This window comes from Selaginella moellendorffii, unplaced genomic scaffold (assembly GCF_000143415.4).
Source record: "Selaginella moellendorffii unplaced genomic scaffold, v1.0 SELMOscaffold_27, whole genome shotgun sequence".
Taxonomy (NCBI): domain Eukaryota; kingdom Viridiplantae; phylum Streptophyta; class Lycopodiopsida; order Selaginellales; family Selaginellaceae; genus Selaginella; species Selaginella moellendorffii.
The window spans coordinates 1,772,637-1,797,260 of NW_003314288.1; the positions used below are offsets into that span (position 1 = coordinate 1,772,637).

General features: G+C 48.2%; 8 protein-coding genes and 1 non-coding gene across 14 annotated transcripts; 6 read left to right on the plus strand and 3 right to left on the minus strand.

Moving 5' to 3' along the window:
• Positions 1-217: 217 nt before the first annotated feature.
• On the plus strand, positions 218-1,658 carry LOC9629961 (G-type lectin S-receptor-like serine/threonine-protein kinase SD2-5). Its single transcript, XM_002975301.2, has one exon. The coding sequence runs from the start codon at positions 257-259 to the stop codon at positions 1,613-1,615; it is 1,359 nt and encodes a 452-aa protein (XP_002975347.2). The 5' UTR covers positions 218-256; the 3' UTR covers positions 1,616-1,658.
• On the minus strand, positions 1,485-3,580 carry LOC112348227 (pentatricopeptide repeat-containing protein At4g02750-like). 2 transcript variants are annotated; one of them, XM_024680379.1, is made up of 3 exons: positions 1,806-3,580; positions 1,655-1,729; positions 1,485-1,594 (listed from the first exon to the last, which is right to left on the minus strand). In XM_024680379.1, the coding sequence occupies exons 1-3, from the start codon at positions 3,483-3,485 to the stop codon at positions 1,592-1,594; spliced, it is 1,758 nt and encodes a 585-aa protein (XP_024536147.1). In that variant the 5' UTR covers positions 3,486-3,580; the 3' UTR covers positions 1,485-1,591. The 2 variants fall into 2 exon arrangements, 1 of the variants encoding a protein (XP_024536147.1); XR_002992983.1 differs by having other exon boundaries at positions 1,584-1,594; positions 1,782-3,580.
• A 121-nt stretch (positions 3,581-3,701) lies between these two features.
• Positions 3,702-8,411, plus strand: LOC9629602 (probable alpha-mannosidase At5g13980). The gene is given in 27 exon segments (XM_024680384.1): positions 3,702-3,932; positions 4,021-4,104; positions 4,176-4,264; positions 4,334-4,508; positions 4,572-4,691; positions 4,746-4,832; positions 4,885-4,956; positions 5,004-5,117; positions 5,167-5,267; positions 5,318-5,411; positions 5,457-5,624; positions 5,679-5,852; positions 5,903-5,959; positions 6,011-6,233; positions 6,287-6,408; positions 6,459-6,518; positions 6,573-6,632; positions 6,692-6,763; positions 6,821-6,868; positions 6,923-7,042; positions 7,089-7,154; positions 7,209-7,321; positions 7,371-7,467; positions 7,529-7,774; positions 7,824-7,871; positions 7,922-7,990; positions 8,054-8,411. Coding segments are annotated over 27 exon segments (3,066 nt in total). The 5' UTR covers positions 3,702-3,734; the 3' UTR covers positions 8,243-8,411.
• A 619-nt stretch (positions 8,412-9,030) lies between these two features.
• Positions 9,031-12,793, plus strand: LOC9629603 (non-lysosomal glucosylceramidase). The gene is made up of 16 exons (XM_024680378.1): positions 9,031-9,137; positions 9,202-9,278; positions 9,366-9,465; positions 9,521-9,603; positions 9,669-9,769; positions 9,821-9,924; positions 9,974-10,027; positions 10,077-10,132; positions 10,181-10,219; positions 10,286-10,433; positions 10,487-10,668; positions 10,717-10,784; positions 10,836-10,908; positions 10,956-11,017; positions 11,072-12,203; positions 12,266-12,793. The coding sequence occupies exons 1-16, from the start codon at positions 9,087-9,089 to the stop codon at positions 12,567-12,569; spliced, it is 2,634 nt and encodes an 877-aa protein (XP_024536146.1). The 5' UTR covers positions 9,031-9,086; the 3' UTR covers positions 12,570-12,793.
• A 790-nt stretch (positions 12,794-13,583) lies between these two features.
• Positions 13,584-18,308, plus strand: LOC9629605 (putative serine carboxypeptidase-like 23). 5 transcript variants are annotated; one of them, XM_024680383.1, is made up of 9 exons: positions 13,584-13,833; positions 13,897-14,004; positions 14,069-14,164; positions 14,217-14,309; positions 14,360-14,442; positions 17,379-17,716; positions 17,777-17,878; positions 17,943-18,048; positions 18,112-18,308. In XM_024680383.1, exons 1-9 carry the CDS (start codon positions 13,602-13,604, stop codon positions 18,253-18,255), a joined length of 1,302 nt encoding a protein of 433 aa, XP_024536151.1. In that variant the 5' UTR covers positions 13,584-13,601; the 3' UTR covers positions 18,256-18,308. The 5 variants fall into 5 exon arrangements, with proteins under 5 accessions (XP_024536151.1, XP_024536150.1, XP_024536149.1 ...); XM_024680382.1 differs by lacking the exon at positions 14,360-14,442 and adding an exon at positions 17,238-17,320; XM_024680381.1 differs by lacking the exons at positions 14,217-14,309; positions 14,360-14,442 and adding exons at positions 17,096-17,188; positions 17,238-17,320.
• Positions 18,309-19,387: 1,079 nt separating this feature from the next.
• On the minus strand, positions 19,388-21,351 carry LOC9629606 (argininosuccinate synthase, chloroplastic). Its single transcript, XM_024680187.1, has 7 exons — positions 21,048-21,351; positions 20,933-20,981; positions 20,665-20,847; positions 20,528-20,602; positions 20,269-20,454; positions 20,124-20,212; positions 19,388-20,074 (listed from the first exon to the last, which is right to left on the minus strand). Exons 1-7 carry the CDS (start codon positions 21,311-21,313, stop codon positions 19,522-19,524), a joined length of 1,401 nt encoding a protein of 466 aa, XP_024535955.1. The 5' UTR covers positions 21,314-21,351; the 3' UTR covers positions 19,388-19,521.
• A 28-nt stretch (positions 21,352-21,379) lies between these two features.
• Positions 21,380-23,369, minus strand: LOC9629962 (protein PHR1-LIKE 1). The gene is made up of 8 exons (XM_024680188.1): positions 23,067-23,369; positions 22,833-22,978; positions 22,564-22,768; positions 22,389-22,477; positions 22,198-22,237; positions 22,054-22,111; positions 21,888-21,957; positions 21,380-21,833 (listed from the first exon to the last, which is right to left on the minus strand). The coding sequence occupies exons 1-8, from the start codon at positions 23,263-23,265 to the stop codon at positions 21,519-21,521; spliced, it is 1,122 nt and encodes a 373-aa protein (XP_024535956.1). The 5' UTR covers positions 23,266-23,369; the 3' UTR covers positions 21,380-21,518.
• TRNAL-CAG lies at positions 21,425-21,505 on the plus strand. The gene has a single exon. It is a non-coding gene; the product is annotated as a tRNA-Leu (tRNA).
• A 529-nt stretch (positions 23,370-23,898) lies between the features above and the next one.
• On the plus strand, positions 23,899-24,611 carry LOC9629995 (probable histone H2A.3). Its single transcript, XM_002975306.2, has 2 exons — positions 23,899-24,143; positions 24,280-24,611. Exons 1-2 carry the CDS (start codon positions 23,955-23,957, stop codon positions 24,502-24,504), a joined length of 414 nt encoding a protein of 137 aa, XP_002975352.1. The 5' UTR covers positions 23,899-23,954; the 3' UTR covers positions 24,505-24,611.
• The last annotated feature ends 13 nt before the right edge of the window (positions 24,612-24,624 follow it).

Below are 24,624 nucleotides of genomic sequence, written 5' to 3' on the forward strand. Positions count from 1 at the left end.
GCTGGGAGTCCCTGGTGCAAGATAAAGTTTGTCCGACTCCTGTCGCCTGCGGTCGATATGGTATGTGCCAGTCTCGAGGCTCGGCTCCTTGCAAGTGCCTCTCGAGAGCCACTGGGCGGTATGAAGTAGACTCGAGCACCGCTTGTCCATCGCCACCACCTTTCGTCACTGCTGAGACGTGTTCCGCTAGATCAGAGGCCCCTTGCAGGATTTCCTGGGAGTCTCGTATTTCCCGAACAAGCTGCTCCAGCCGGATATGGTGTCGCCCCTGGACAAGTGCCTGAATATGTGCAAGGCAAACTGCTCCTGTGCCGCGGTCTTCTATAGCAAGAACTCGAGCGGCTGCTACTTCGTCAAGGACATCCTAGGAAGCTTGGACTTTGATGCCACTGCTGCGGTGCAGTACTCCGCCCATCTCAAGCTCGAGAGTGGCAGCATTGTCCTGAAGCCTGGAAACAATAATGCTCAACGAGCTGCAAAGCTTGCCGGAATTGCTGTTGCCTCTGCGATTGCAGTGTTAGTCGCCTTGGGTGCCTGTGTCCTTGGACTCCGGAAGCGAAGGAGGCTCAAGGAGGAGGAGATGACGGTGAAGTCCCTGCTCAATTCCATGCCTGGTGCCACGCCTCACAGGTTCTCGTACAAAACTCTCAAGGTGGCGACGAGAGGTTTCACGCAGAAGCTGGGATCCGGCGGCTTTGGCTCCGTGTATGCTGGAGTGCTCGCGAACGGGACACGGTTGGCCGTGAAAGCTCTTGAGACGGGTGGCGGCCATGGTGGTCACAAGCAGTTTGTAGCCGAGGTAGTGTCGCTGGGGAGCATCAGTCACGTGAACATCGTCCGGCTCTGCGGCTACTGCGTGCATGGCTCGTCGAGGTTGCTGGTGTACGAGCACGTAGCAAATGGTTCCTTGGATCAGTGGCTTTTCGACAGCGGCAAAAGGAGCTTGAGCTGGGAGAGCCGCTGGAAGATTGCTCTTGGAACTGCGAGAGGGCTCGCTTATCTGCACGAAGAGTGTAGAGATCCAATCATGCATTTGGATATAAAACCGCAAAACATACTTCTGGACGAGGACTTCACGGCCAAAGTGTCCGACTTTGGGATGTCCAAGCTGCTGACGAGCAAGGACATCACACAGGTTGTGACTGGGGTGCGAGGAACTCCCGGCTACCTGGCCCCCGAGTGGCTGCTTAACTCCATAGCCACCAAGAAGTGTGACGTTTACAGCTGTGGAATGGTGCTGCTCGAGTTGATCAGTGGAAGAAGGAACATCCAGCCAGGCAAGCTTGCATCGTCCGGGAATGCTCTCGACTGGTTCTTCCCAATGTGGGCTGTGAACGAGTTCAAGGCAGGAAGGCTTTTAGATATAGTGGACGAGAAGGTACGTTGTGTGGAGATTTTACCTCTTGTAGAGACGCTGTTTAAGGTTGCGCTGTGGTGCATCCAAGATAGTCCATCGGCCAGGCCTTCCATCAGCAGAGTTTTGCAAATGCTTGACGGGACTTGCGATGTTCCAGAGCCTCCGCTGGATTTTCAGTTTTATTACCAGCAACAGCGTGCAGCTTCAGGCAACGTCTCAGTTATCGCTCCAGTTTCACTGTCAATCGAAGCTAGATAAGTTGGAACAAATAAGAAAACAACTGCCTGCTTTGCTTACCGCAGTAAGGGCTCGAAGGCTACTAGAAAAATGTACTAGATCTTTGCTCTGGGCCTGAGAACTTAGAAACTCCACCTGTATGATCAGATCAAAAGGTTATTAACGACTCAGATAAATTCAACAGTACCTGCTTTTGCTTCCATCGCTACACCTCATAGTCGTGATCACCAACGTAATTGCTTGACAGTAAACCTTTACTTAGAACTCGTTTCTCATCCCCTTGTACGTTGCATGCACCCAGTAAACTCATCCATGCTGCTTCAGTCGGCATGAAAGGCATCGACTCAAGAAGTTCTTCAGCGACTTCTATCCGGCCTGCTCGAGCAAATCCGTCAATCACACAGTGATAGTGCCGTAACATCGGCCGCACTCCATAGTCCACAATCATGGACTGGAACTGCTTGCAAGTTTGTTCGATCAATCCCCGGTGACTGCATGCCAGAAGAACACCTACGAACGTCACCTCGTCTGCCTCGACGCCTTCGGAGCTCATGAGAGACAGAAGCTCCAGAGCTTTATCAAACTGTCCGTTCTGAGCAAAGCCTCCGATGATGGCAGTCCACGAAGTCAAATCTTGCTGTGGCATGTTGACAAATATGCTCAGGGCCGTTTCGGTGTCACCCTTCAGCGCATATACTCCGATAGCACAAGTGAAAGTCACCAGGTTCCACATTGGCATTAGATGGAAGAGCGTAAGAAACTCTTTCGAGCAGCCGAGCTGAGTAAATGCCGTGACCATGGCGTTCCAGGAGAGCTGGTCTCGCCCCGGCATGCTCTGGAACATAGACACTGCTTCATCCAGGCGACCAGCGTGAGTGTAGCCTGAAACCATGATGTTCCACGAAGAAACGACCCACTGTGGCATTCTATCGAACGTCGTTCTCGCAGCATCCACTTGATCGCTCTGTGAAACCGCTGAAACCATGACGTTCCACGACACCAAGCTCCGCTCCTCCAATCTCACGAACATCTCCTTGGCCTCCGCTAGATACGAGCTTCCAGCCAAGACCAGTGCCGTGAGCATTGCATCGTTGGAAACCACGTCCCACTCTGGCATCCTCGCGTGAGCGTCTCTGGCCAGTCCAACTTCACCGTTTCGAGCATAGCAGCCGAGCAGCAGCGTCCAGATGATCAAGTTCCTCTCGGGCATCTCGTCGAACAAACTCTTGGCCTTGGAGAGATGCCCGGCATGGGCATAGACGGTCATAGCACTGTTCCAGGCCGGAAAGCTATGCTCCGGCATCAGGATTAGAATGATCTCTGCGTGCTCGCAGTTCTCCTGTTGATCGTGAGCAGCTATCAGAGCCGCCCAAGACACCGCATTCCTGGATTTCATCCTCTCAAACAATGCCTTTGCTTCTTCCAGATGCCCTGCCTGGGCATACGCTGCGAGCATCGAGCTACACGCGACCACATCCAGCTGTGGGCACCTGCGAAAGACCTCCAGGCACGATTCAAAATCCCCAGCCTGCGCGTGAGCGTTCATCACGCTCCCCCAGGAGATGAAATCCCGCCGGGGCATCGATCCAAACAGCGATCTGGCCTCCTCCACAAGCCCGTTCTGTGCATATGCCTGGACCATGATGTTCCACGAGTGGAGATTTGCATTGCGAATCCCATCAAAGACCTCGCGCGCTCTTCCGGGTAGCCCGCAGCGGCCATACGCCTCGATCAAGTGATTGCACACAAACCTGTCGCGGCAATGCTCGGATCCAAGAATGCCGGCGTGTAGCGCCTCCAAATCTTGCGCGCAGCCGCAAGATTTCAAGCCCTGGACCAGCGCTAGTGCGGGATCGTCCTGTCCGGAGAAGCGCCGGGTGATCGATCGCATCAACAAGTCATGCCCTATCGGATAGAATGCGCCAAGAATGTCGATATCCAGTCAAGCAAAGCGGACAAGCTATAGTGCTTGCCAATCCATTGTTAGATGCGACGGCCAGGATAGACGACGAATCGTCAGGCGATGGACGGCTCGTGTCGCACCATTTGGATTATGGAATGTTCCAGCGTCTGGTGTATATGACAACAGAGTCGCCTATGGCAAAAGAACGTTTTCTTTCGGGGGTTTGGGATTTTGGCTATGGCGGGCGGCCGCTCCCTCTTGACCATCCTTGTCTTCCTGGCGATCGCGGAGCTGGGCGCGAGCAAGAGGTACAACACCACGGCCGGCATTGTCGCCGGCAAGATCAACGTCCATCTCGTCCCACACACGCACGATGATGTCGGATGGCTCAAGACTGTGGATCAGTACTACATTGGATCCAACAATACCATCCAGGTGTGTTTTCTGCGTGAATCCAGCTCTTTCGCTGGATTTTCGGATCATCCGCGGCAAGAAATTGGGGGAATAACCTAGCGATTGACAGGAAGCTGGAGTCCAGTACATTCTCGATAGCATTCTCATGTACCTGACGAGTAATCCGGATCGAAAATTCGTGTATGTCGAGCAGGTACTTGCATTGATTCTTATCTCTCTGTTTCTTTCTTCGAGAATCCAACAGTATTTTTGCTCGAGTTTCAGGCGTTTTTCCAGAGATGGTGGAGAGAACAAACAGAAGAGGTGCAAAGTGTTGTAAAAGAGCTGATCCATTCCGGGAGGCTTGAGCTCATGTAAGTCGATCGATGGCTCTTTTACTTTCGTGTTTGTGAGAGGAATTTCACGGCGCTTCCAAATTGTAGAAACGGGGGATGGTGCATGCACGATGAAGCAGCGACGCATTACATAGATATGATTGAGCAGACGACCCTTGGACACAAGTATATCAAGGAGCAATTTGGAGTGACTCCTCGCATTGGATGGCAGATTGATCCTTTTGGTCACTCCGCCGTTCAAGCATATCTTCTAGGCGCCGAGGTACGAGATACAGCTTTGTCATGGCTTCTGGCCTTACGTACTCTTTTGTTTTTGTCCATTCAGCTTGGTTTTGACGCATTATTTTTCGCCCGAATTGACTATCAAGATAGACGTCAAAGATACAAGGACAAAAGCTTAGAAGTTATTTGGCAGGGCTCAAATACTTTAGGCTCGGATGCACAGGTGAGTTGCTATTTAGTAAGGCTAAAAGATTGATTAACTCTCTCTGGAGAACAGGTATTTACAAGTATTTTTCCAGTTCATTACGGTCCACCAGATGGTCATGGTTTAGCTTACGAAGAATCAGACGAGATTCCAGTTCAAGTAAGTTGGTTTTGATTTTAAAAAAATCGCGTTATTTACGATGCTATGCCAGGACGATCCTTTGCTTTTTGATTATAACGTGAACGAGAGAGTGGACGCATTTGTAGCTGCAGCTCAATCCCAGGTTGATTGCTATTGTAAGAAAAACGATCTGCTAACTGTTTCTTGCAGGCAAATATAACACGTACCAATCATATAATGTGGACCATGGGAAATGATTTTAAGTACGCATTAGCTGGCAAGTGGTTTGTGCAAATGGATAAGTTCATACACTACGTGAATCTTGTGGGTGCGTAATATTTTTTCTGCTAGACTGACGAGGGGACTGATGCAGGATGGTAGAGTCAACGCCCTATACTCAACCCCATCAATGTACCTTGACGCCAAACACGCTGCGGATGAAACCTGGCCGCTGAAGACGGACGATTTTTTCCCGTAAGCTTACAACTAGGAGTAGTATTATTCATTTGAAGTTGTTGTTACAGGTATGCTGATGATAAAAAATCTTTCTGGACTGGATATTTCACCAGTAGAGCTGCGTTCAAGGGATATGTCAGAGAAATCAGCGGATTTCTTCAGGCAAGAGCTTTGTTCGTTTTGTCTAGCTGCTGATAGGTTTACCAGGCAGCAAGACAACTTGAGTTTCTAGCTGGAAGGAAGAAAGATGTTCCTAATACTGACAGCTTGTGGGATGCATTGAGTATTTCTCAACACCATGATGGTGTTAGTGGAACTGAAAAACAGCACGTCACAAATGATTATGCGAAGCGCCTCGCCATTGGTGCAGCTGAGGTATGCTTTAAATCTTGAGGATTCTACACTTTTTTATTGACGATGACTTTGCAGTCGGACTTGGTTGTAAAGTCGGCTCTAAAGGCATTAACAAGTTCTTCTGAAGAGAATTTTGTGAAGGTAACTTTTAAGCATGATATTTTCTCCTTAGAACGCTTGTGAATTCTCCAGTGCCCGCTTCTCAACGTCAGCTTTTGCCCGTTGACAGAACACGCAAAAAAGAACTTGGTATAGACTCCAAGTTTTCATGCAGCAATGCTAACCCTTGAGTTTTGCAGGTTGTAACAGCGTACAACCCGCTGGCATGGCAAAGAGAAGATTATGTTCGGATACCTGTATGTACATTAAAAACCTTGTTGAGGTATGCTTATGCTGAAACCTTGCAGGTTAATGAAGAAGGACTAGTTGTAAAAGATGCCTCTGGTAAAGCAGTGCCCTCTCAGCTTGTACCTGTGAGTGACGCAACGAAAAGAACCCGATCCTATTATGTACGTGCTAATCTCGGGGTGGCTCCGGGGACGCCTCCTAGTTATTGGCTTTATTTCAAAGCTGCTGTACCTCCTCTTGGTGTAAGCACATACTATGTTAGCATTGGATCGGCAGACACTGGTAAATTTTGTGCTACTAATTCGACTCTATATAATCTACTCCTCTGAATGCAGCAACAGTGTCAAAGTTCGAAAACAGCAACGGATCTAGCTCTATTGAAGCTGGATTTGATACTAAATTGACATTTTCTTCAAAAACTGGTTATTTGACAAGAATATCGAATGGCAAATCTGGGGTATGTAAATAATGTCTTGTGGCGTTATCATTCATGTTGTTTTTTTTCAGGCTGAAACTCCTGTTCAACAATCTTATTACTGGTACGCTGGCTATGCTGGATCCGGACAGGTATGACACATAAATTACAATGTCTTGTCGTGATGGATTTTTCATATGTGTCAGCACTCGGGAGCGTATATTTTTCTTCCAGATGGGCAAACAGCCACACCGGTGGCAAGTGAGGTAACTTAATATCTATTGCATAATGCTGAACAAGGTTTCACGTGCCTTTCTCTTGGAAGGTGTCTTTAAAAATTGTTCGAGGGCCTCTAGTTGAAGAGGTTCACCAGGAAGTTGCTCCGTGGATCTACCAGGTGCTGTGAAGTTCTGCCTATATTCTTGGCTTATATGTTGTTGCTTGAGTTTTGCAGATTTTCAGATTGTACAAAGATGTCGGGCATGCAGAAGTAGAATTTGTGGTATAAACAGCTAGTTTCTGGACTGCAGATCTTAACTTTCCTTCCTTTGTTCAGGTTGGCCCAATTCCAGTTGACGATGGAATCGGCAAAGAAGTAATAACCAGATTCACCACTGGCATTCCCAGTGAGGGCGTGTTTTATAGTGATTCAAATGGTCGTGACTTTATAAAGCGGGTAAGAAACTGAAATATATATTTTTCTCTTGCTGATGTTTCTGCAGGTAAGGGATTTCAGATCCGACTGGAAGCTAGAAGTTACACAACCAGTTGCTGGGAACTATTACCCGGTAAGGCTGCTGCTTGCTCTGCTTTGTGGTTATAAACTTCGGTAATAAGTGTAGGTGAATCTTGGAGTTTACCTGACGGACAAGAAAACCGACTTTTCGATTTTGGTTGATCGTTCTGTTGGTGCCGGAAGCATTTCAGATGGTCAACTTGAAGTCATGCTACATAGGTGTGCCTTTCTCAAATTTCTTTTCTTACTGTATAAATTTTCTCTTTAGACGCTTGCTAGTTGATGATGGGAGAGGAGTTGGAGAGGCGCTGGACGAAGTTGTCTGTCTGCCTCAAGGAAACTCGAGCAACTGCGAAGGCTTGACTGTGAGTCTAAGTTTCTCTCTGTTCTTTGGACTAGTCGCGTTATATTATTTCTGTTTAACAGGTGCAAGGCATTTCTTATATTAACGTGAACCCGGTTGCCAAAGCTGCTCGTTGGCGCCGGTATGAAGGGCAGAAGAAGCTGTTTCCTTTACAACTTTATTTTGGAACAACGGTACGTGATGTTGTAAGTACGTGCAGTACGCAGTCTAACTTTGTATTGCAGGATGGGGAGAACAAGATAAATGGTTTCACGTCATTTGCGTCGGGATATGCATTACCAGAAAACGTTGGGCTTATAACACTTCAGGTGGATCAATCTCTGTTTGGGTGAGCTTCTAACTTTTTGTGCTTGACAGGCATTGGACAATGGAGATGCTCTGTTGCGTTTGGCCCATTTGTACGAGGTACGACAATAAGTTGGCTAGCTAAAATACTAAAAAGCCGCATGCGACAGGCTGATGAAGACGAAGATTTATCCAAGACCGCAACTGTCGACCTGAGCAAACTCTTTCCAGGCCGCAAGGTAAGCTAAACTTTCTCCACTAAGTAACAATACTAAACGCTTTCCACGTGTGTCACGCTCCAGATCAAGTCGGCGACGGAGCTCTCACTCTCCGCGAACCAAGAAAAGTCCAACATCAAGCCTCTCAAGTGGAAGATCGCAAAGGCTGGAATCACTCGAAAGTCACCGCGGGGAGCGGCACTGGACGCGAGCAAGATGGAGGTGGAGCTTGGATGCATGGAGATTCGCACCATCCAGATCCACTTCGAGTAAGTTTACTTGCTACTTACTATAGCGTTTTGGCGCTGGACAGGAACAAGAAAAATATTTGCTAATTCCATAGGGACAAGCTCGAAGAGAACGCTGCTGGCGCTGCCACTCTTCGTGTTGCTTAAGCTCACGCAAGCAAAGAGAAAATAATCCAGATTTCCTATGGCCAGAAGGACACATTTAAGTAGTTCCAATGTAAAGCGACGTGTTACATTGGCTAGGCTAGGGTTCTTTAATCGAGCGCGTGGGACGGGAGCGCAGCGACAGCTCGATTTGTTCGATCCATCCAGCGCAAGTTGAAATCGTTAGCTGTCCTGTCCTGCCCTGTTCTTGTCGCTGGAGCACGATCGAGCGATCTATTCGATCTCCGTGCTTAAAGGCGCGATGATCCAGTTCGTGAGCTCCAGATCGACGTCTACGTCGGCCGCGGCATCTACAGTGGTGAGCTCCAATTGGCAGATTCTCTTAAACAATGCCGCTGTTGCTGCTCCTTGGCGGGGAATTTACGATCACAGCAAGATTGCAAGCAAAGGGTCCACTTTTGTGAGGACGCTCGCTTGTTTGAGAGCTTGTCCCTCTCAGCCGGCTATGGAGGTAGCAAGGCTTGACTCGCATTTCCTATTTGCGTTCGCTGGTTTTGATTTCGTTTCTCCAGCGCCACATCGAGGCAGATCCAGGAATGGGGCTGCCAGCACTGGCGTGGAAGCGGAGGCTGGATACTCCTGTGATGGAGCTCAAGGAGTTTAAGCCAACTTTCAGAGAAATACTCGAGATGGTTTGTCATTGTTTTGTGGAAGTCAAGAGCTCACAGGCTTTGGTTTTGTTTGTTCGAATTTCATAGCTGCCGATGGGTGTCCGGCTGTGGAAGTTTTGCAGAAGTGAGCACGAACAAGGACGGGTAACGTTTTCTCTAGATCGATGGAAAATTCGGTTCTTAGCTTGGTTTTTTCTTTCTCTCGCAGAGAGCGCCTATCGATCCATTCTACCCTCAAGATACGCCGGCTTCTTCGTGCCAAGGTGTTCCTCTCGGTGGAATTGGGTCTGTATAATACTGCCTTCGCTTTGGAAGAGTGAGTCGAGTCTTGTTAACTCGTGTAGAGTGATTTTGGAATTAACGCCCGTGCAGGGGAGGAAGCATTGGTAGAGGTTTCCGAGGTGATTTTTCACGATGGCAACTGCTTCCAACCGTTTGCCAGACTTCTGCTGTTCTAGCTGATCAGTTCTCGGTATGAAGTGAAGCTTTCCCTTCTTGCAGCTAACGTATGCTGAAATTCTACGCAGGTTTTTATCACCCGGCACAGTAAAGATGGCACAACGCAAAAGACCTCATCAGTGTTGTTTCCTGGTGAGCCAGTTTTTGAAAGGTACATTTTCGAAACAAAGCGTGCTTTTACGCGCTGACTTATTGGTCTTTCTTTTTCTTATATAGTGAGGAGACTGAATCCGGGATTTCTTCTTGGAACTGGAATCTAACTGGGGTAAAAAGCACTTATTACGGGTTATTCCCTCGTGCCTGGACAACTTATGATGGTAGGCGAGCATCTTTTCTTTTTCGCAATGATGAGTGTTTTAACAATTCAGGAGAACCGGATCCTCAAATGAAGATTACATGCCGCCAGGTTTCGCCATTCTTACCACACAACTACAAAGAAAGTAGTTTTCCTTCTTGTGTCTTCATCTATGAGGTGGGCCAGTTAGAACTCATTATCAGCACTAGATGAGCGGTTCTTTCAGCTGGTAAATACAGGAGATGAAGACGCGACGGCTACGCTGCTATTTACGTGGGCTGTAAGTCGTTTCATGTCTTTGACTTCATGTAATTCCGACGGATATACAGAACAGCATTGCTGGAGGATCGGAAACATCTGGAGGCCATGAAAATTCTCCTTTCATGTGAGTAAGCGGTGATACGCATGTCAAAGTTTTAACTTCATGAAGCAGGGAAGAGGATGGAGTCCGTGGGGTGCTTCTTCATCACAGGTAGTAGAACAAAGGTTTCCAGGTTTCAATAAGCAAGACTTTTTATTTTTATTTCACTTTTTTCAGGAAAGAAGAGCACTCTGTGACGTTCGCTATTGCGGCAAGGGAAACGGACGATGTTTCCACATCAGTCTGTCCTTGTTTTCTAGTTGCTGGTGCCCCGGAGGGAAATTCTTATCAAACGGCGAAGGATATGTGGAGTGAGATAATAGAGGTCGGATCGCTTAGCGTTTTCGAAGAAGTCATTTCCTTGTCTTGTTTTTACAGAAAGGATGCTTTAATGCGAAGAATTCGACGATGTCCGCTTCGTTGTCGCAACCGGAAACCGTTGTGGGAGCTGCTGTTGCCGCAAGTGTTGTTGTTCCAGCACACGGAACAAAATCCATCACCTTTGGACTGGCATGGGATTCACCTAAAGCTACCTTCTTGGGTGGTAGCTCCTACTACAGGTAAGGAGATAATCTTCTTTATATTAGCTTCTCGAGCGGAATTTGCAGGAGGTACACGAAGTTTTATGGGAAGTCTGGCAACGCTGCATCGAAGCTTGTTCACGACGCCATTTTGAGTGAGCGAGGACATTTCTCCGCATTTTACCTGATTTCGCTGTTGTCTATAGATTACAAGCGCTGGGAATCTGAGATTCATGCTTGGCAAGAACCGATCCTAAACGACCACAGCCTTCCAGAATGGTGAGCATAATAACTTACTTGCTGCTAAGTTTCTGATGAGGCTGTAGGTACCGCTACACTCTATTTAACGAGCTTTACTACTTGGTGGCTGGAGGAACGATATGGACAGGTATGAACATGAAACGCATTTACACGACCTTGCTATGTGATTTAAGTTTTTCAGATAGTTGCCGTCAGGCGTGTTTAGCTCAGAAGCTTAACCCGGTAAAATCCAATGGAGTCTCGGAAGCATTGCTAGACGCTATCAACGCAAATTCGGAGGCTCAGTCATTTTGGTCCTTTGATATACCGGCGGTCGAAGATAACGTGGGACAGTTTCTCTACTTGGAAGGAGTGGAATATCATTTCTGGAACACGTACGACGTGCATTTCTACGCCTCGTATGCACTGCTGGCCTTGTTTCCACGGCTTGAACTTCAACTCCAGCGAGACTTTGCGGCTGCCACCCTTTCGCATGACCCAGAAAAGATGTTTTATCTGGCATATGGCAACACCGGCATCAGAGCTGTTTTCGGTTCGGTTCCACACGACCTCGGTACGCATGATCCGTGGAACACACTTAACAGCTACAACTTGTACGACACTAGCAAGTGGAAGGATCTGAATTGCAAGTTCGTGGTTCAGGTAAACAGAGACGCAGCTGCTACAGGGGATCTGGATTTCGCGAGAGCTGTCTGGCCAGCGGCATATGCAGCCATGGCTTTCACAGACCAGTTTGATAGAGATGGCGATGGTATGATTGAGAACGACGGTGTTCCGGACCAGACTTACGACCTCTGGACTGTCGACGGTGTGAGCTCGTATTGTGGAGGACTGTGGGTGGCAGCACTCCAGGCAGCTTCGGCATTGGCTGATCTAGTCGGGGACAAGCCTTCGTCTAGAATGTTTCACGACAAGTTCCTACGAGCAAAGGCTGTCTACGAGAAGTCACTGTGGAACGGCTCTTACTTCCACTACGACAAGAACAGCACCTCGGTCCAGTCGGATCAACTCGCAGGGCAGTGGTATTCTCTGGCTTCTGGACTTCCTGGAATCGTCCGCGAAGATCAAGCTACCAGCGCGCTTGGGACGGTTTTCGCCACAAACGTCATGCGGTACAAGGGAGGAAACGAAGGCGCTGTCAATGGAATGCTACCGAGTGGCGGTGAAGATAGGACTTCGCTCCAGTCTCGGGAAGTTTGGGTAGGCACCACTTATGCTGTGGCAGCGGCTATGATTCAGCAAGGCATGCGAGAAGAAGGATTCCGGACTGCCAAAGGAGTGTTTTTGAATGGATGGTCCGACCAGGGACACGGGTACGTATCTCTCGTTTCTCTTTCGAGTTTGCCAGCGATTAACGCAGTGTTTCGATGTTTAGATATGCTTTCCAGACTCCAGAAGCCTGGGACAACGATGGAAAGTATCGCTCACTGGCATACATGCGACCGCTTTCGATCTGGGCGATGCAATGGGCTCTCGATCCTCCAGAGCAGCTCAAGCAGCGAAGTTGTAACGTCGAAGTTGGCGATATCACAGCGCAGGAAGTGGAGGCTTGCAACAAAAGCTTTGCGAAGCTGGCTTCGCAGCTGAAGGAGCTATCGCCGCCGGAGACGAAGGCTTACTCGTCGGTGTGGATCTGGATGTTCGACTATATCCGCAGCCGCGTCTATCCCAGGGGATGATCCAATCCGAGAAAAGGTGAGAGAGGAAGATCAAAGGATTGTCTACTAAAAGTATATATTCGATCGAATGGAGAGAGATTTTTTCTTCAATGGATGTGAAGGAAGAACGGGCATGCGTGGATGAATCGTCGGATGGAGCGTTTCGCAAGGTCTATCGCCTCTACGAGAGAGGTAAGAGCGTCCATTTGCTGTAAGTGAGCAGGTTTTGTGAATTGTTTCTGGCCCACAATCGGAGAAGCTATGGATGGCCATTGTCGCATTGTTTGCCACAGCCCACAAGGATGCAGAATTGTTTGCAATGGTGAGCATATCATTATCAGATGAGCAATACATTTCTTGACGGAGTTCCTTGTCAGCATAAACGAGACATTTCTTGTTACAATCTGTAACAGTGTCTTGATAAGATGAGAATGAAAGCACGTCAGCCAACTTTTGAAGAACAGCTCCCCAGAATTGATTGACTGTGTAAGTAACTTTGAGGTTCATTTGGTTTGTGGCTAAGCGTTGCCTGTTTTACAGGATCCCACAAACTCAGCCCAGCAGATGCGGTAACCTTTTCACGAGGACTTATAGGTGTTATCACCGAATTTCAAAGGGATGCGGAAGTCTTCAAACTGGATACTAGGCCTTCCAATCGTGCACGGTTCCTCGAGTTCATTAACTTCCTTGCTTTTGAATAAGAATATCGTTATCGGAATGCACTCAGCTCAGAGTATCATCGCTTGTCAAGATGGGGATTCCTTGTCAGCATGAACAAGGCATTTCTTCGAGGATGAAAGCACGCCAGAAGAACAGGTCCCCAAACTTAATTTACTGTGTAAGTAACCTTGAAGTTTGTAGCTAAGCGTTGGATTCCACAGACTCAGAAGTGGCAACCTTTCACGGGGATTTGGGTTGCGGAAGTGAAAGATGTTTTGAATTCGGCTCCAGACGACAGGTGGCAAGAAGAGTTTGATCCAACACGGTTTGTTGACTATAAAGATTGCGCAAACGTGACAATGAAGAGGTAAGCTTCATCCACTCGTGAGAGCTATGAGGACATGGATTCATCTTCTTCTTGTGCTCCTCCAGGTTGCATTGGCATTGGCTGCAGACCCTTCGCACCTTGTGCAAGGGCTTCCTGGGCAACCAGAGGTTGGATTTAAGCAGTACGCTGGTCAAGTTGAGATAAACGCCACAGCTGGACGTGCACTGTTCTACTGGTTCTATGAAGCAGATCACCCCAATGCATCTTCCTTGCCGTTGGTACTATGGCTTAATGGAGGTGTGTTTTTTTGTTCCTTGCAAAGTGATACGCAGCATTTGTAACGTTTGTACGTTTCTGCAGGACCGGGATGTTCATCCATTGGCGCTGGAGCTCTTGGAGAGACTGGTCCGTTCCGCACGAATGACTCAGGCACTGGGCTTGTTCGCAATCCGTACTCATGGAATCAAGGTTTGTTTTTCTTTCTTCTCCTAAAACTAGGAGTTTCATCTGCTTGACCCGATTTCATGTGCAGCTGCGAATCTCATATTTTTGGAGGTCCCTTATAATACCGGTTTCTCGTATACAAACTTGTATTCTGATGGGGGATTTTACACAGACAATCAAACAGGTACTGTATCACTTGCTTGCGATTTTTACAAAACGTGGTCTTTGGGATGCAGCCATCGATTCTTTGCTGTTTCTGCTCGAATTTCTCACAAAATTCCCTGAGTATAGACAGAATGACTTCTTCATTACAGGAGAAAGCTTTGCAGGTATGCATACTTGAGTTCAGCAGTGTAAGTTAACACTTGATTGCTTGAAGGACATTTCATACCAACGCTGGCATCGCAAATCCTTTCGCATAATGAGCAAAATGGAAGCCGTATCAACCTGAAGGGGTTTGCTGTACGTTCACCCTTACACTACACTGCATTGGAAGAAGCTAATTTTCATAATTTCAGATTGGTAATCCTTCCACGGACAATGATGACTATGACGCTCCTGGTAACATTGAGTTCTTATACTCGCATTCAGTCATTTCTGAGGAGCTTTACCAAGAATATAAGACCTACTGTGGGAGGGGGAGGAACGATGACGAAGCATTAGCTAGATGTGGAAATGCTAGCTCCCAGATCTTTGCTTTGACTGGCTACATTGATCGTTACAACATCTATGCACCAACATGCAACTTACTTTCAGGACCGGATGATGAGGCTTGCCTTGATTCTGTGACACCTTACCTCAATCGCCAGGATGTTCAGGTCGCCTTGCACGTCGAGACAAGACCAGTTCGGTGGCGTTTATGCAAGTAGGCGTTTAATCCAAGACTGGATACTGAAAGCTGATTATCATATTGTTTTTGGCAGCCCGGATATTGACAGGAGCTACTTGCCACTAGATAAACAGCGTTCAATGCTTCCCGTATACCAGAGTTTGTTCAAGAGTGACTTGAGAATCTGGATTTACAGGTTTGTGAATTACATTACAAGACAACAATCTGAAGCACTTTTAACACATGTCATTCATAGTGGGGACTTGGATTCTATTGTTTCGACGCTTTCAACCAGGAGCTGGATCAAAGCACTCAATCTCACTATTGTTACTCCATGGTATGCGTGGAACTACACAAATCAGGTAAGCATCAACTAAATCTTGTTGAACGGGAGTATACTAGTTAACTCTTTTAAACTGCAGGTTGGTGGATGGACTGAAGTGTACTCAGAAATGACATTTGCGACAGTAAGAGGCTCTGGACATCAGCCTCCAGTTGACAAGCCTGGCCAGGCACTTACCTTGTTCCAACACTTTATCGAAGGCAAGACACTGCCGTCGTTTTAGCTGTAACAAGGGATTGTCAGGAAATAAAACTCAACATTTGTTTAGTACATTTGAAATTTTATCTCTTGTTGTAGCTTATGCTACTTAAACATGTACCTGTCCAGATTAAGCACAATGAGGTGCTGGCTCTTGGCGTCTGCTGGTGGACTCGCATTGGGATGGCGGGAAGCTGAGGCCTTCTAATAATGATCTTCTAGTGAATTCGCAACTACTTGTAATCTCCAGATGCTGTCCACCATGTTACGAACGACTATATCTTCATAAAATTAGTTGAATCCTGCTACGGTCGTGCAAATGTTGTAAATCAAATGTCAGGTAACTGTTCCTGGTAAGTGATTGTTTAATTACTTTAAAGTTTATATATATATATATATATATATATATATATATATATAAAATTGGCTTTGTTTATACTGATTTTCAGGCTATGATGATTGATAACTGTGTGTATGACATCTGCAATGAACAATATTTATCAATACAACAATGAAGATCTGTGACTTCAAGATCTTTGAGTGCATGCACTCAATTATTTTAGAGTGTTGATGTGTACTTGTAATTGCTCTTGCAGCCTTGCTTATTTGCTTATTGCATAGTGTTACCCTAGCGCCTTCGTTTCTCTCAATCATCAGATAGTACTCTTCGTAGTTTTGACACAGCCGGCGCCTTCATCTGGCAGCTTCCAGCCGTAAGAGCGTCCATTTGCTGTAAGCGAGTAGGTTTTCCATTGTTTGCCACAGCCCCGGGCAAGGATGCAGAATTGGTGAGAATATCGTTATCGGAATGCACTCAGCTCAGAGTAACATCGCTTGTCAAGATGTTGTCAGCATGAACAAGGCATTTCTTCGAGGATGAAAGCACGTCAGAAGAACAGGTCCCCAAACTTAATTTACTGTGTAAGTAACCTTGAAGTTTGTAGCTAAGCGTTGGATTCCACAGACTCAGAAGTGGCAACCTTGCACGAGGATTTGGGCTGCGGAAGTCTCCAAATTTGAAAGATGTTTTGAATTCGGCTCCAGACGACAGGTTGATCCAACACGGTTTGTTGACTATAAGAATTGCGCAAACGTGACAATGAAGGGGTAAGCTTCATCCACTCGTGAGAGCTATGAGGACATGGATTCATCTTCTTCTTGTGCTCCTCCAGGTTGCATTGGCATTGGCTGCAGACCCTTCGCACCTTGTGCAAGGGCTTCCTGGGCAACCAGAAGTTGGATTTAAGCAGTACGCTGGTCAAATTGAGATAAACGCCACAGCTGGACGTGCGCTGTTCTACTGGTTCTTCGAAGCAGATCACCCAAATGCGTCTTCCTTGCCGTTGGTATTATGGCTCACTGGAGGTGCTTCTTTGATCCTTGCAAAATGATACGCAGCATTTGTAATATTTGTACGTTTCTGCAGGACCGGGATGTTCATCCATTGGCGCTGGAGCTCTTGGAGAGACTGGTCCATTCAGCACAAATGACTCAGGCACTGGGCTCGTTCGCAATCCATACTCTTGGAATAAAGGTTTTTTCTTCTCCTAGATCCTAGGAGTTTCATCTGCTTGATCCGATTTCATGTGCAGCGGTGAATCTCATCTGTTTGGAGATCCCTTATAATACCGGTTTCTCATATACAAACTTGCTTTCTGATGGGGGAAATTACACAGACGATCAAACAGGTACTATACCACTTGCTTGTGGTTCTCAACTTCTCATAAAACGTGTTTGGGATGCAGCCAGCGATACTTTGCTGTTTCTGCTCGAATTTCTCACAAAGTTCCCTGAGTATAAACAGAATGACTTCTTCATTGCTGGAGAAAGCTTTGCAGGTATGCATACTTGAGGTTTGCACAGTACGTAACACTTGATTCCCTGAAGGACATTACATACCAACGTTGGCATCGCAAATCATTTCACATAATGAGCAAAATGGAAATCGTATCAACCTGAAGGGGTTTGCTGTACGTTCACTCTTACACTACACACTACATTGAAAGAAGCTAATTTTCATACATTCAGATTGGTAATCCTTCCACGGACGTCGACTATGACGGTCCTGGTAACATTGAGAACTTGTACTCGCATTCAATCATTTCTGAGGAGCTTTACCAAGAAGAGAAGACCTACTGTAGGAGGAATGATGACGAATCAATAGCGAGATGTAGAAATGTCACCTCCCAGATCCAGAACCTGATTGCCTACATTACTCCTTACAACATCTATGCACCAGCATGCAACTTACTTTCCGGACCAGATGACGAGGCTTGCCTTGATTCTGTGACACCTTATCTCAACCGCCAGGATGTTCAAGCCGCCTTGCACGTCGAGAGGAGACCAGTTCGGTGGCAGTTCTGCAAGTAAGCGTTTAGTGCAAAACTGGATATTGAAAGCTTTGATTTTGAAATTGTTTTTTGCAGCCCGGATGTTGACAGGAACTACTCGACACTAGATAGAGAGCGTTCAATGCTCCCCGTATACCAACATTTGTTCAAGAGTGGCTTGAGAATCTGGATTTACAGGTCTGTGAGTTACAATACAACAATCTGAAGTGCTTATAGCTTATAACACACGTGTAAAACACAGCGGGGATTTGGATGCTGTCGTTTCAACGCTGTCAACCAGGAGCTGGATCAAAGCACTCAATCTCACTGTTGTTACTCCATGGTATGGGTGGAACTACACAAATCAGGTAAGCGTCAACTAAATTTTGTTGAGTGCCTGGAGTATACTAGACAACTCTTTTAAACTGCAGGTTGGTGGATGGACAGAAGTGTACTCAGAAATGACATTTGCGACAGTAAGAGGTGCTGGACATCAGCCTCCATTTGACAAACCTGGCGAGTCACTTACCTTGTTCCAACACTTTATCGAAGGCAAGGCACTGCCATCGTTTTAGTTGTAACAAGTGATCGTCAAGAAATAAAACTCAACAAGTATATGTGAAATTTATCTTTTGCTCTAGCTTATATTACTTGAACATGTTATTCAGGGGTTTAAGTCGGAATATCAAATTCTTTTTCAGTTCACATTGTAAAGTTGTGAGAAGCTTCAAATTCATTTTTATTTGATGGTTTACCAAGTCGGTGGTGACCGATCACGAGCCTGGAGCTGACAGCCCTTCTCGCCCATTCGCGAGAGATCCCACTCTGGGGATAGATATCGTGCTAGACGCTGTGTTTCGAGGATCATCACATCAACTCACGAGATTCTTTAGCGGTTTCTTTGTCACGCCGCCCTTTCGATCGATGGAGGGCGGTCACATCCAGATCGCGCTCTCGGCCAGCTATGTATCAGCCGATCATGGTAGTGTTCTTGGTTGTCTTGGCGCTTTCGTCACTCCAAACTCCTTCCGCGGCACTGGATTCGATTGCGCGGCTCGGGCTTTAGTGGCGAGCGAGGATTTCTCGTGCTTCGAGGCCGCCAGCGCCGAGAGTGATGGATCCTTCTTCCTGCCTTGCTCTCCCGGCGAAGTTCCCGCCTCGTGGCCTTTCGTGGTGGCGTTCTCGTATCCTTCCATGGTGGAGCTCTTGAGCATGGCGAGCGAGGAGCTGGTGCTTGGCACCGCGGGGCACGGCGTGTGGGAGCGCTACCGCGAGGTGGCGACGAAGAAGATGGACATCGCCACCAAGGAGGAGCTCTTTGATCGGCTCAAGGAAACGTTCGCGGACTTTAGAACCGGAGAGCTCCTGTGCTCGCCGGGGTGTTTGGAGAGCTCGGCCGGATCGAGGCTGGAGATCAGTGCCTCGGTTCTGGATGGTAGCAGCGGAGGTCCGATCGTTCCTGCAAATCTTCCAGAATGCTTTGTTGGTGTTCTCAGCGGTGGAGGCAAGGAGGACGTGAACCTTGCGACGTCGACAGACTCCATGGAATTCGTGGAGGCATATGAAAGATTTGTGCTGCCTCATCTTCCACCGAAAGGATCCATCGCGTGGAAGAATCGCGACGTTGCTGCGTTTGAGAGATGGCACAACTTAGATTGGAAAAAGAGCTCTAGCTTGTAAACCAAAGCATTTGATTCCTCAAACTTAGAACACAAACAACTTCCATAACTTTCTTTCAGTTCCCAAGAAACATTGCAAAGCATTCGATTCTTCCACTCCGGATATCAAAAACACAAGAACAATATCAAAACAACGAAGAACTTCCATGCCTGTTCTTTCTCTCATTTCTCCAGAAGCATTGCTCGGACGCGAGTGGGAAGGCCATACAAGCGGATGAATCCGGCAGCGTCACCCTGGTTGTAGATCCCACTGCCCTCCTCGAACGAAGATATGTCCTGCCTGTAGAGGCTGAACGGGCTGGTCCGGCTGGCCACCACCGCCGACCCCTTGAACAGCTTGAGCTTGACACTGCCGCTCGTCGTCTCCGTCACCTTCTCCATGAAGGCGTCCAGCGACTCCCGGAGAGGATCAAACCATCGCCCTGCGTACACCAGCTCCGCGTACTTGAGCGCCATCGTGTCTTTCATCTGCATCGTCTCGCGATCCAGCGTGAGCGACTCCAGCTCCCGCGCTGCTAGGCTCAGGATGGTTCCACCGGGTGTCTCGTACACTCCGCGGCTCTTCATGCCGACGAGCCTGTTCTCCACCATGTCCACTCTCCCGATGCCGTGCCTGGCTCCGGCATCGTTGAGCGCTTCCAGGAGTTTGGCGGGGGACAGAGCCTTGCCGTTCACCGTGACTGGCAGGCCTCTCTCGAAACTGATCTCCAGGTACCTGGGACGAAGAGCTTTCTTTCAGTGAAGGAGACTGAGGGAGAGCTTACTCTGGCGTATCAGGAGCTTTCTCTGGATTTGTAGTCATGACAAACATGTCCTCCTTGGGTTCGTTCGCGGGGTCCTCGAGAATGTCTCCCTGGAAAAGAGGTCGCTCGTCGTTAAGTCACGCAACAAAAAGGAGATTTGCGATACCTCATGACTAATGTGCCAGAGATTGCGGTCTCGGCTGTAGATAGATTTCTTCGTCACGGGCACTGGTACGTTGTGCTTCTTTGCATACTCTATGGCGTCTTCGCGGCCTTTTATGTCCCATTCTCTCCAGGGCGCAACAACAGCTAGCTTCGGGTTCAATGCGAAGAACGTTAGCTCGAATCTCACCTACAGAAACACGAGGAAACGACTTCTCATGTATACGAAGAGAGGACAAAAAAGAAAAACGAAACTTTGTTACCTGATCGTTTCCTTTCCCTGTGCAACCGTGAGAAACGGCATCAGCTCCAACTTCCTTTGCAGCATCAACCATGGCCTGCACAAAAACCAGCACGAGCTCAATGACCATACAGCAGTTCCTCACTTTCACAAACTTGCCTTTGCAATTACAGGGCGAGCCATCGAAGTTCCAAGCAGATACTTCCTCTCGTACACGGCACCAGCTCGCAAGCAAGGGAAGATAAAGTCTTTCACAAACTCTTCTTTCAAGTCCTTGATGATCAGCTGGCTTGCACCGCTTGCCTTCGCTTTAGCTTCCAACCCTTCGAGCTCGCCCAGGCCCTGGAAATAGCAGAACAGAGATGGCAAGGAAGAAAAAAAGAAATGCTAAGAACCGGCAGAAAATGAAAACACGAGATTGGCTTACTTGCCCAACATCAGCTGTGAAACACACAACCTCGCAGCCATAGTTCTCCCTGATCCAGAAAAACAAAGCCAAAACTCTCAATAAAGAAGAAATCGCTGCATGAGATCCAAATTACCTCAGCCACGGCACGATCACGGACGTGTCCAAGCCCCCACTGTACGCTAGAACCACCTTGTTGAGCTTCTGCCGGATCGCTGGAGCGCTAGAATGCGCCTGCTCGCTGGCGATTGCTGCTACATTCCCGGACGAGGAGCAAGCCATCGCCGCCACTCTACTCGCTCTCGAGATCGGGATCCTCACAGCCAAGTGCGCCGCCCTAGATCGATCCCCCGAGATCAGAGCTACAGCAATGCTGCGGGACGAGGGAGCCAGAGCCGCCATTCCATAAACCCTAATGGAGGATCATACTATACTTTAAACCATTACACATGCTTTAAAAAGTAAAAGTATTTCCAGTCAAATACTTATACCATGGTGATATTTACACGTAAAGTCAGGATGGCCGAGTTGGTCTAAGGCGCTAGTTTCAGGTACTAGTCCGCAAGGGCATGGGTTCGAATCCCATTCCTGACAAAATATTTTTTCTTCATGTGAACTTCCAGAGTTCGGAAAAATCGACGTCCTCGTCTCCCACGGGTTGGAGCTCCTCCTGTTCTTGCGATGGTTTTAATTTCTTGAGTGGCGGCTGGAACGAATCGGCTGTGCTCGTCGTGGTACCCGAGGCTTGGTGGATCTGATCGTCGCAAGTTTGACGGTGTTTGCGCTGTTCTTGTTCTTGAGGACCGGGCGAGGGCTCGTCCGAATTCTTGTGACACGATCGCGTCGCCTCCTCCGTCTTGCTGTACATTCTCTCGAGGTATCTTCCGTGGTCCTCGATCTTCTTCTGCAAATCTCTTTGAATCTGCCAAGGTTTACGAGCAATTCGATAAGACCACGAGAAATTTGTGCAGAGAACCTCGAGCTGTTCGTGGAGTCGCTTTTGGACTTCGAGCTGCAAGCGCAGTGTCTCGGTGATCTGCAGCCCACTGAGAAAGAGAGAAACAAGTTAAAGTAAAAAAAAGTGAAAAGAGTTTTCAAAGAGTTTTCCTAGTCGAGTAATCTCACGTCTACGTATAACGTACGTTTCTACGTTCAATGATGGGAGCTCCAGCGAACATTGCTTAGATTGCTGCTGTTTTGCTGTGGGCCAAAAACGCACAAAATATTGGACCATCCGAAAGGAAAAAAAAACAGAAGAAAGAAAAAAAACAGTTGATCATTCGTACCAACGGGGCTGGGTGGAAGATCTTTGACTAGCCTGTACTTCTGTAAAAAAATATTTTAAATTAAAAAGTATAAATAGAAGCGAATCCGAAAGTTCTCTTACAATAAAATCAAAAACAGGAAAAACCCAATAAAACCAAAAAACAAAAACCAAACAAACAAAAACAAAAAAAAAAAACAGAGAAAAGCTGACCTGGAGATGACTCTTTACGTGAAGAATGTTGACCCCGTCCACGCTCGAGTACGTATTCATGACCCTTAGAATACACTTTGGTGTGGCATCTGTGCGGGGTCATGTCGAAAACGATTGACAGTCGTAAGATTCTCGCCCAGCACCAAAGAGAAAACAATTGGGGAGAGGAGCTTACTTTCGGCACCACCCAGTTCTTCCACTGCTCGTACGAATCGCTCGTGTAGCTCCGGTGTCCATCGCATTCGCGGCTTTGGAACCGGCGAGATGATCGAGCATGGCTGCTGCTGCTGCTGCTGCTGCGAGATTTGCGAGATTCGCGAGCTCTGCGCGGCCGGCACCATGCCATGGAAATCGAAGTTCCTGGATTGATACACGGCCGTCTGATATATAAACTTATCATACGTGGACTTTGAGAAAGAGCTGCAAAGCTGTGGCGTGATTTACCTGGTGATAGCTCGACTGATCGGTGTGTCCTGGGGCTCCCACTATCTCATTCCATATGGATTCGTCGTCCTGGAGCAGCCCGGGGAATTGCTGATCGGGCGCTTCACTGTCATCGAGGAGGATTCTCCGATCTAGGCTCGGCCTGCCTGTGCAGAGGAGAGAAGCTTACTTCCTCCATGCTCGAGCAAAGCCGGGGATTCTTCCGGGAGGGATGGATGGATCGATTGTGCGTACCTGGCGGTGAACAGCTCTGGTGGAACTGCTGGAATTGAAAGTTGCTGTAGTGAGGAGGATCGCCCATGCCCGGCTGCGCGGGCATCCGGTACTGCGGCTTCATCTCCGGCGGCGTGACGAAGCGAGATCGCGAGACGCTAAACGAGGCCTCGTCTTGGAATGGCTGGTGCTGGAGACGGCGATGATCCTGCTCAACCATCACGCCCGAAGCTGGAAAACTTGGCGCGGAGGAGAAATTCTACACGAGCGCTCTTAAATCCCCTCGAGAATGATGACAGGAGAGAATCCTCTGGGGGAAGCGAAGAGCCATCCGCGAGAGCAACGTCCAAGGGAGTGTCTTCGCGCAGTCCGCCCACAGCTAATAGGCGTTGACGGGCACGTGGCGCGCCCGGGGCCGTCGGATGGCGCTGACGAGGAGAGAGAAGAGAACACGCACTTGATCCTGTTCGAAAACTATTCACGAAACATACACAAACACACGATAGATCCTTTCGGGCCCAGGGCATGGTTTATGGCCAACAATAATGTATCCAATTGTGCGCCCTCCATCAAAAGCGTCGTCAATCAATCATCTGATGTCCCTGTCGTGTCAAGCTGCGAGCTGAGCAAACAAATTTCTCCAAATTGCGCACCTTTGCCCCCTTGTCTCGCGGGAATTAGGGCTCTCGTACGGCAGAGCCTTAACTCCCCGCTTCCGTACGAGGCCCCGGATCCGGATCTGGGCCGTCGGATTTCGCCTGGATCCGACGGCGGCAGGGCTCGATCCCAGTCGAGGGGAGCGCTGCCTCCTGATTGGCTCCCCGGTTTCCTATATAGACTTTGAGGAGCGCCCAGGGGAATTCACTCCCAAGAAGGAAACGATCGATTCGAGAGCGCGTAGGGTTTGCCATGGCTGCTGGAGGAGGAGGTCGGGGTAAATCCGCCGGGAAGAAGGCTACTTCGAGGAGTTCCAAGGCCGGATTGCAGTTTCCAGTGGGTAGGATCGCCAGATTTCTCAAGGCGGGCAAGTATGCCGAGCGTGTTGGTGCTGGAGCGCCAGTCTATCTCGCCGCGGTTCTCGAGTACTTGGCGGCAGAGGTGAGTGAAATCTCTCGTGTTCTCCCCTCCCTATTTCATTCTTTTCCATGTCTCGAATCAATCGCGCTGAAATTCTTCCCTGTTTCATTCTTTTGAATCAATCGTGCTGATTGGGTCACTCCATCTCCATCTCCAGGTGCTCGAATTGGCCGGGAATGCGGCCAGGGATAACAAGAAGAACAGGATTGTTCCACGGCATATCCAGCTCGCCGTGAGGAACGACGAAGAACTCTCCAAGCTCTTGGGCAGCGTCACTATTGCTGCTGGCGGCGTGCTGCCCAACATCCACAATGTCTTGCTACCGAAGAAGACTGGCACTGGGAGCTCCAAGAAGGACGCCGCCGGAGACGAGAGCCCCTAAATCGATGGGAAGTTCGATCGATTCGGTCGAACTGGCACGAAGAACCCTAAAAATTCTCTTCACGTGTACATTAACTTGTACGGTAGGAAATGCCGTAATTATTCTCCGTCCCTGTCTGAC

Coding starts and splice junctions, on each gene's coding strand:
- LOC9629961 (XM_002975301.2), top strand. CDS start 257: ATGGTGTCGCCCCTGGACAAGTGCCTGAATATGTGCAAGGCAAACTGC.
- LOC112348227 (XM_024680379.1), bottom strand. CDS start 3,485: ATGCGATCGATCACCCGGCGCTTCTCCGGACAGGACGATCCCGCACTA. Junction 1,730..1,805: donor TTGGTGATCACGACTATGAG/GTGTAGCGATGG, acceptor CTGATCATACAG/GTGGAGTTTCTAAGTTCTCA.
- LOC9629603 (XM_024680378.1), top strand. CDS start 9,087: ATGGGTGTCCGGCTGTGGAAGTTTTGCAGAAGTGAGCACGAACAAGGA. Junction 9,466..9,520: donor TTCTAGCTGATCAGTTCTCG/GTATGAAGTGAA, acceptor AATTCTACGCAG/GTTTTTATCACCCGGCACAG. Junction 9,925..9,973: donor CTTGTGTCTTCATCTATGAG/GTGGGCCAGTTA, acceptor CGGTTCTTTCAG/CTGGTAAATACAGGAGATGA.
- LOC9629605 (XM_024680380.1), top strand. CDS start 13,602: ATGAGGACATGGATTCATCTTCTTCTTGTGCTCCTCCAGGTTGCATTG. Junction 14,005..14,068: donor TCCGTACTCATGGAATCAAG/GTTTGTTTTTCT, acceptor TTTCATGTGCAG/CTGCGAATCTCATATTTTTG. Junction 14,846..14,903: donor GTTCGGTGGCGTTTATGCAA/GTAGGCGTTTAA, acceptor TGTTTTTGGCAG/CCCGGATATTGACAGGAGCT.
- LOC9629606 (XM_024680187.1), bottom strand. CDS start 21,313: ATGGCGGCTCTGGCTCCCTCGTCCCGCAGCATTGCTGTAGCTCTGATC. Junction 20,982..21,047: donor GTGATCGTGCCGTGGCTGAG/GTAATTTGGATC, acceptor TTTCTGGATCAG/GGAGAACTATGGCTGCGAGG. Junction 20,213..20,268: donor TCTGGCACATTAGTCATGAG/GTATCGCAAATC, acceptor CCTCTTTTCCAG/GGAGACATTCTCGAGGACCC.
- LOC9629962 (XM_024680188.1), bottom strand. CDS start 23,265: ATGGTTGAGCAGGATCATCGCCGTCTCCAGCACCAGCCATTCCAAGAC. Junction 22,478..22,563: donor AGAACTGGGTGGTGCCGAAA/GTAAGCTCCTCT, acceptor GACCCCGCACAG/ATGCCACACCAAAGTGTATT. Junction 22,112..22,197: donor TCTTCCACCCAGCCCCGTTG/GTACGAATGATC, acceptor TTTGGCCCACAG/CAAAACAGCAGCAATCTAAG.
- LOC9629995 (XM_002975306.2), top strand. CDS start 23,955: ATGGCTGCTGGAGGAGGAGGTCGGGGTAAATCCGCCGGGAAGAAGGCT. Junction 24,144..24,279: donor TCGAGTACTTGGCGGCAGAG/GTGAGTGAAATC, acceptor CTCCATCTCCAG/GTGCTCGAATTGGCCGGGAA.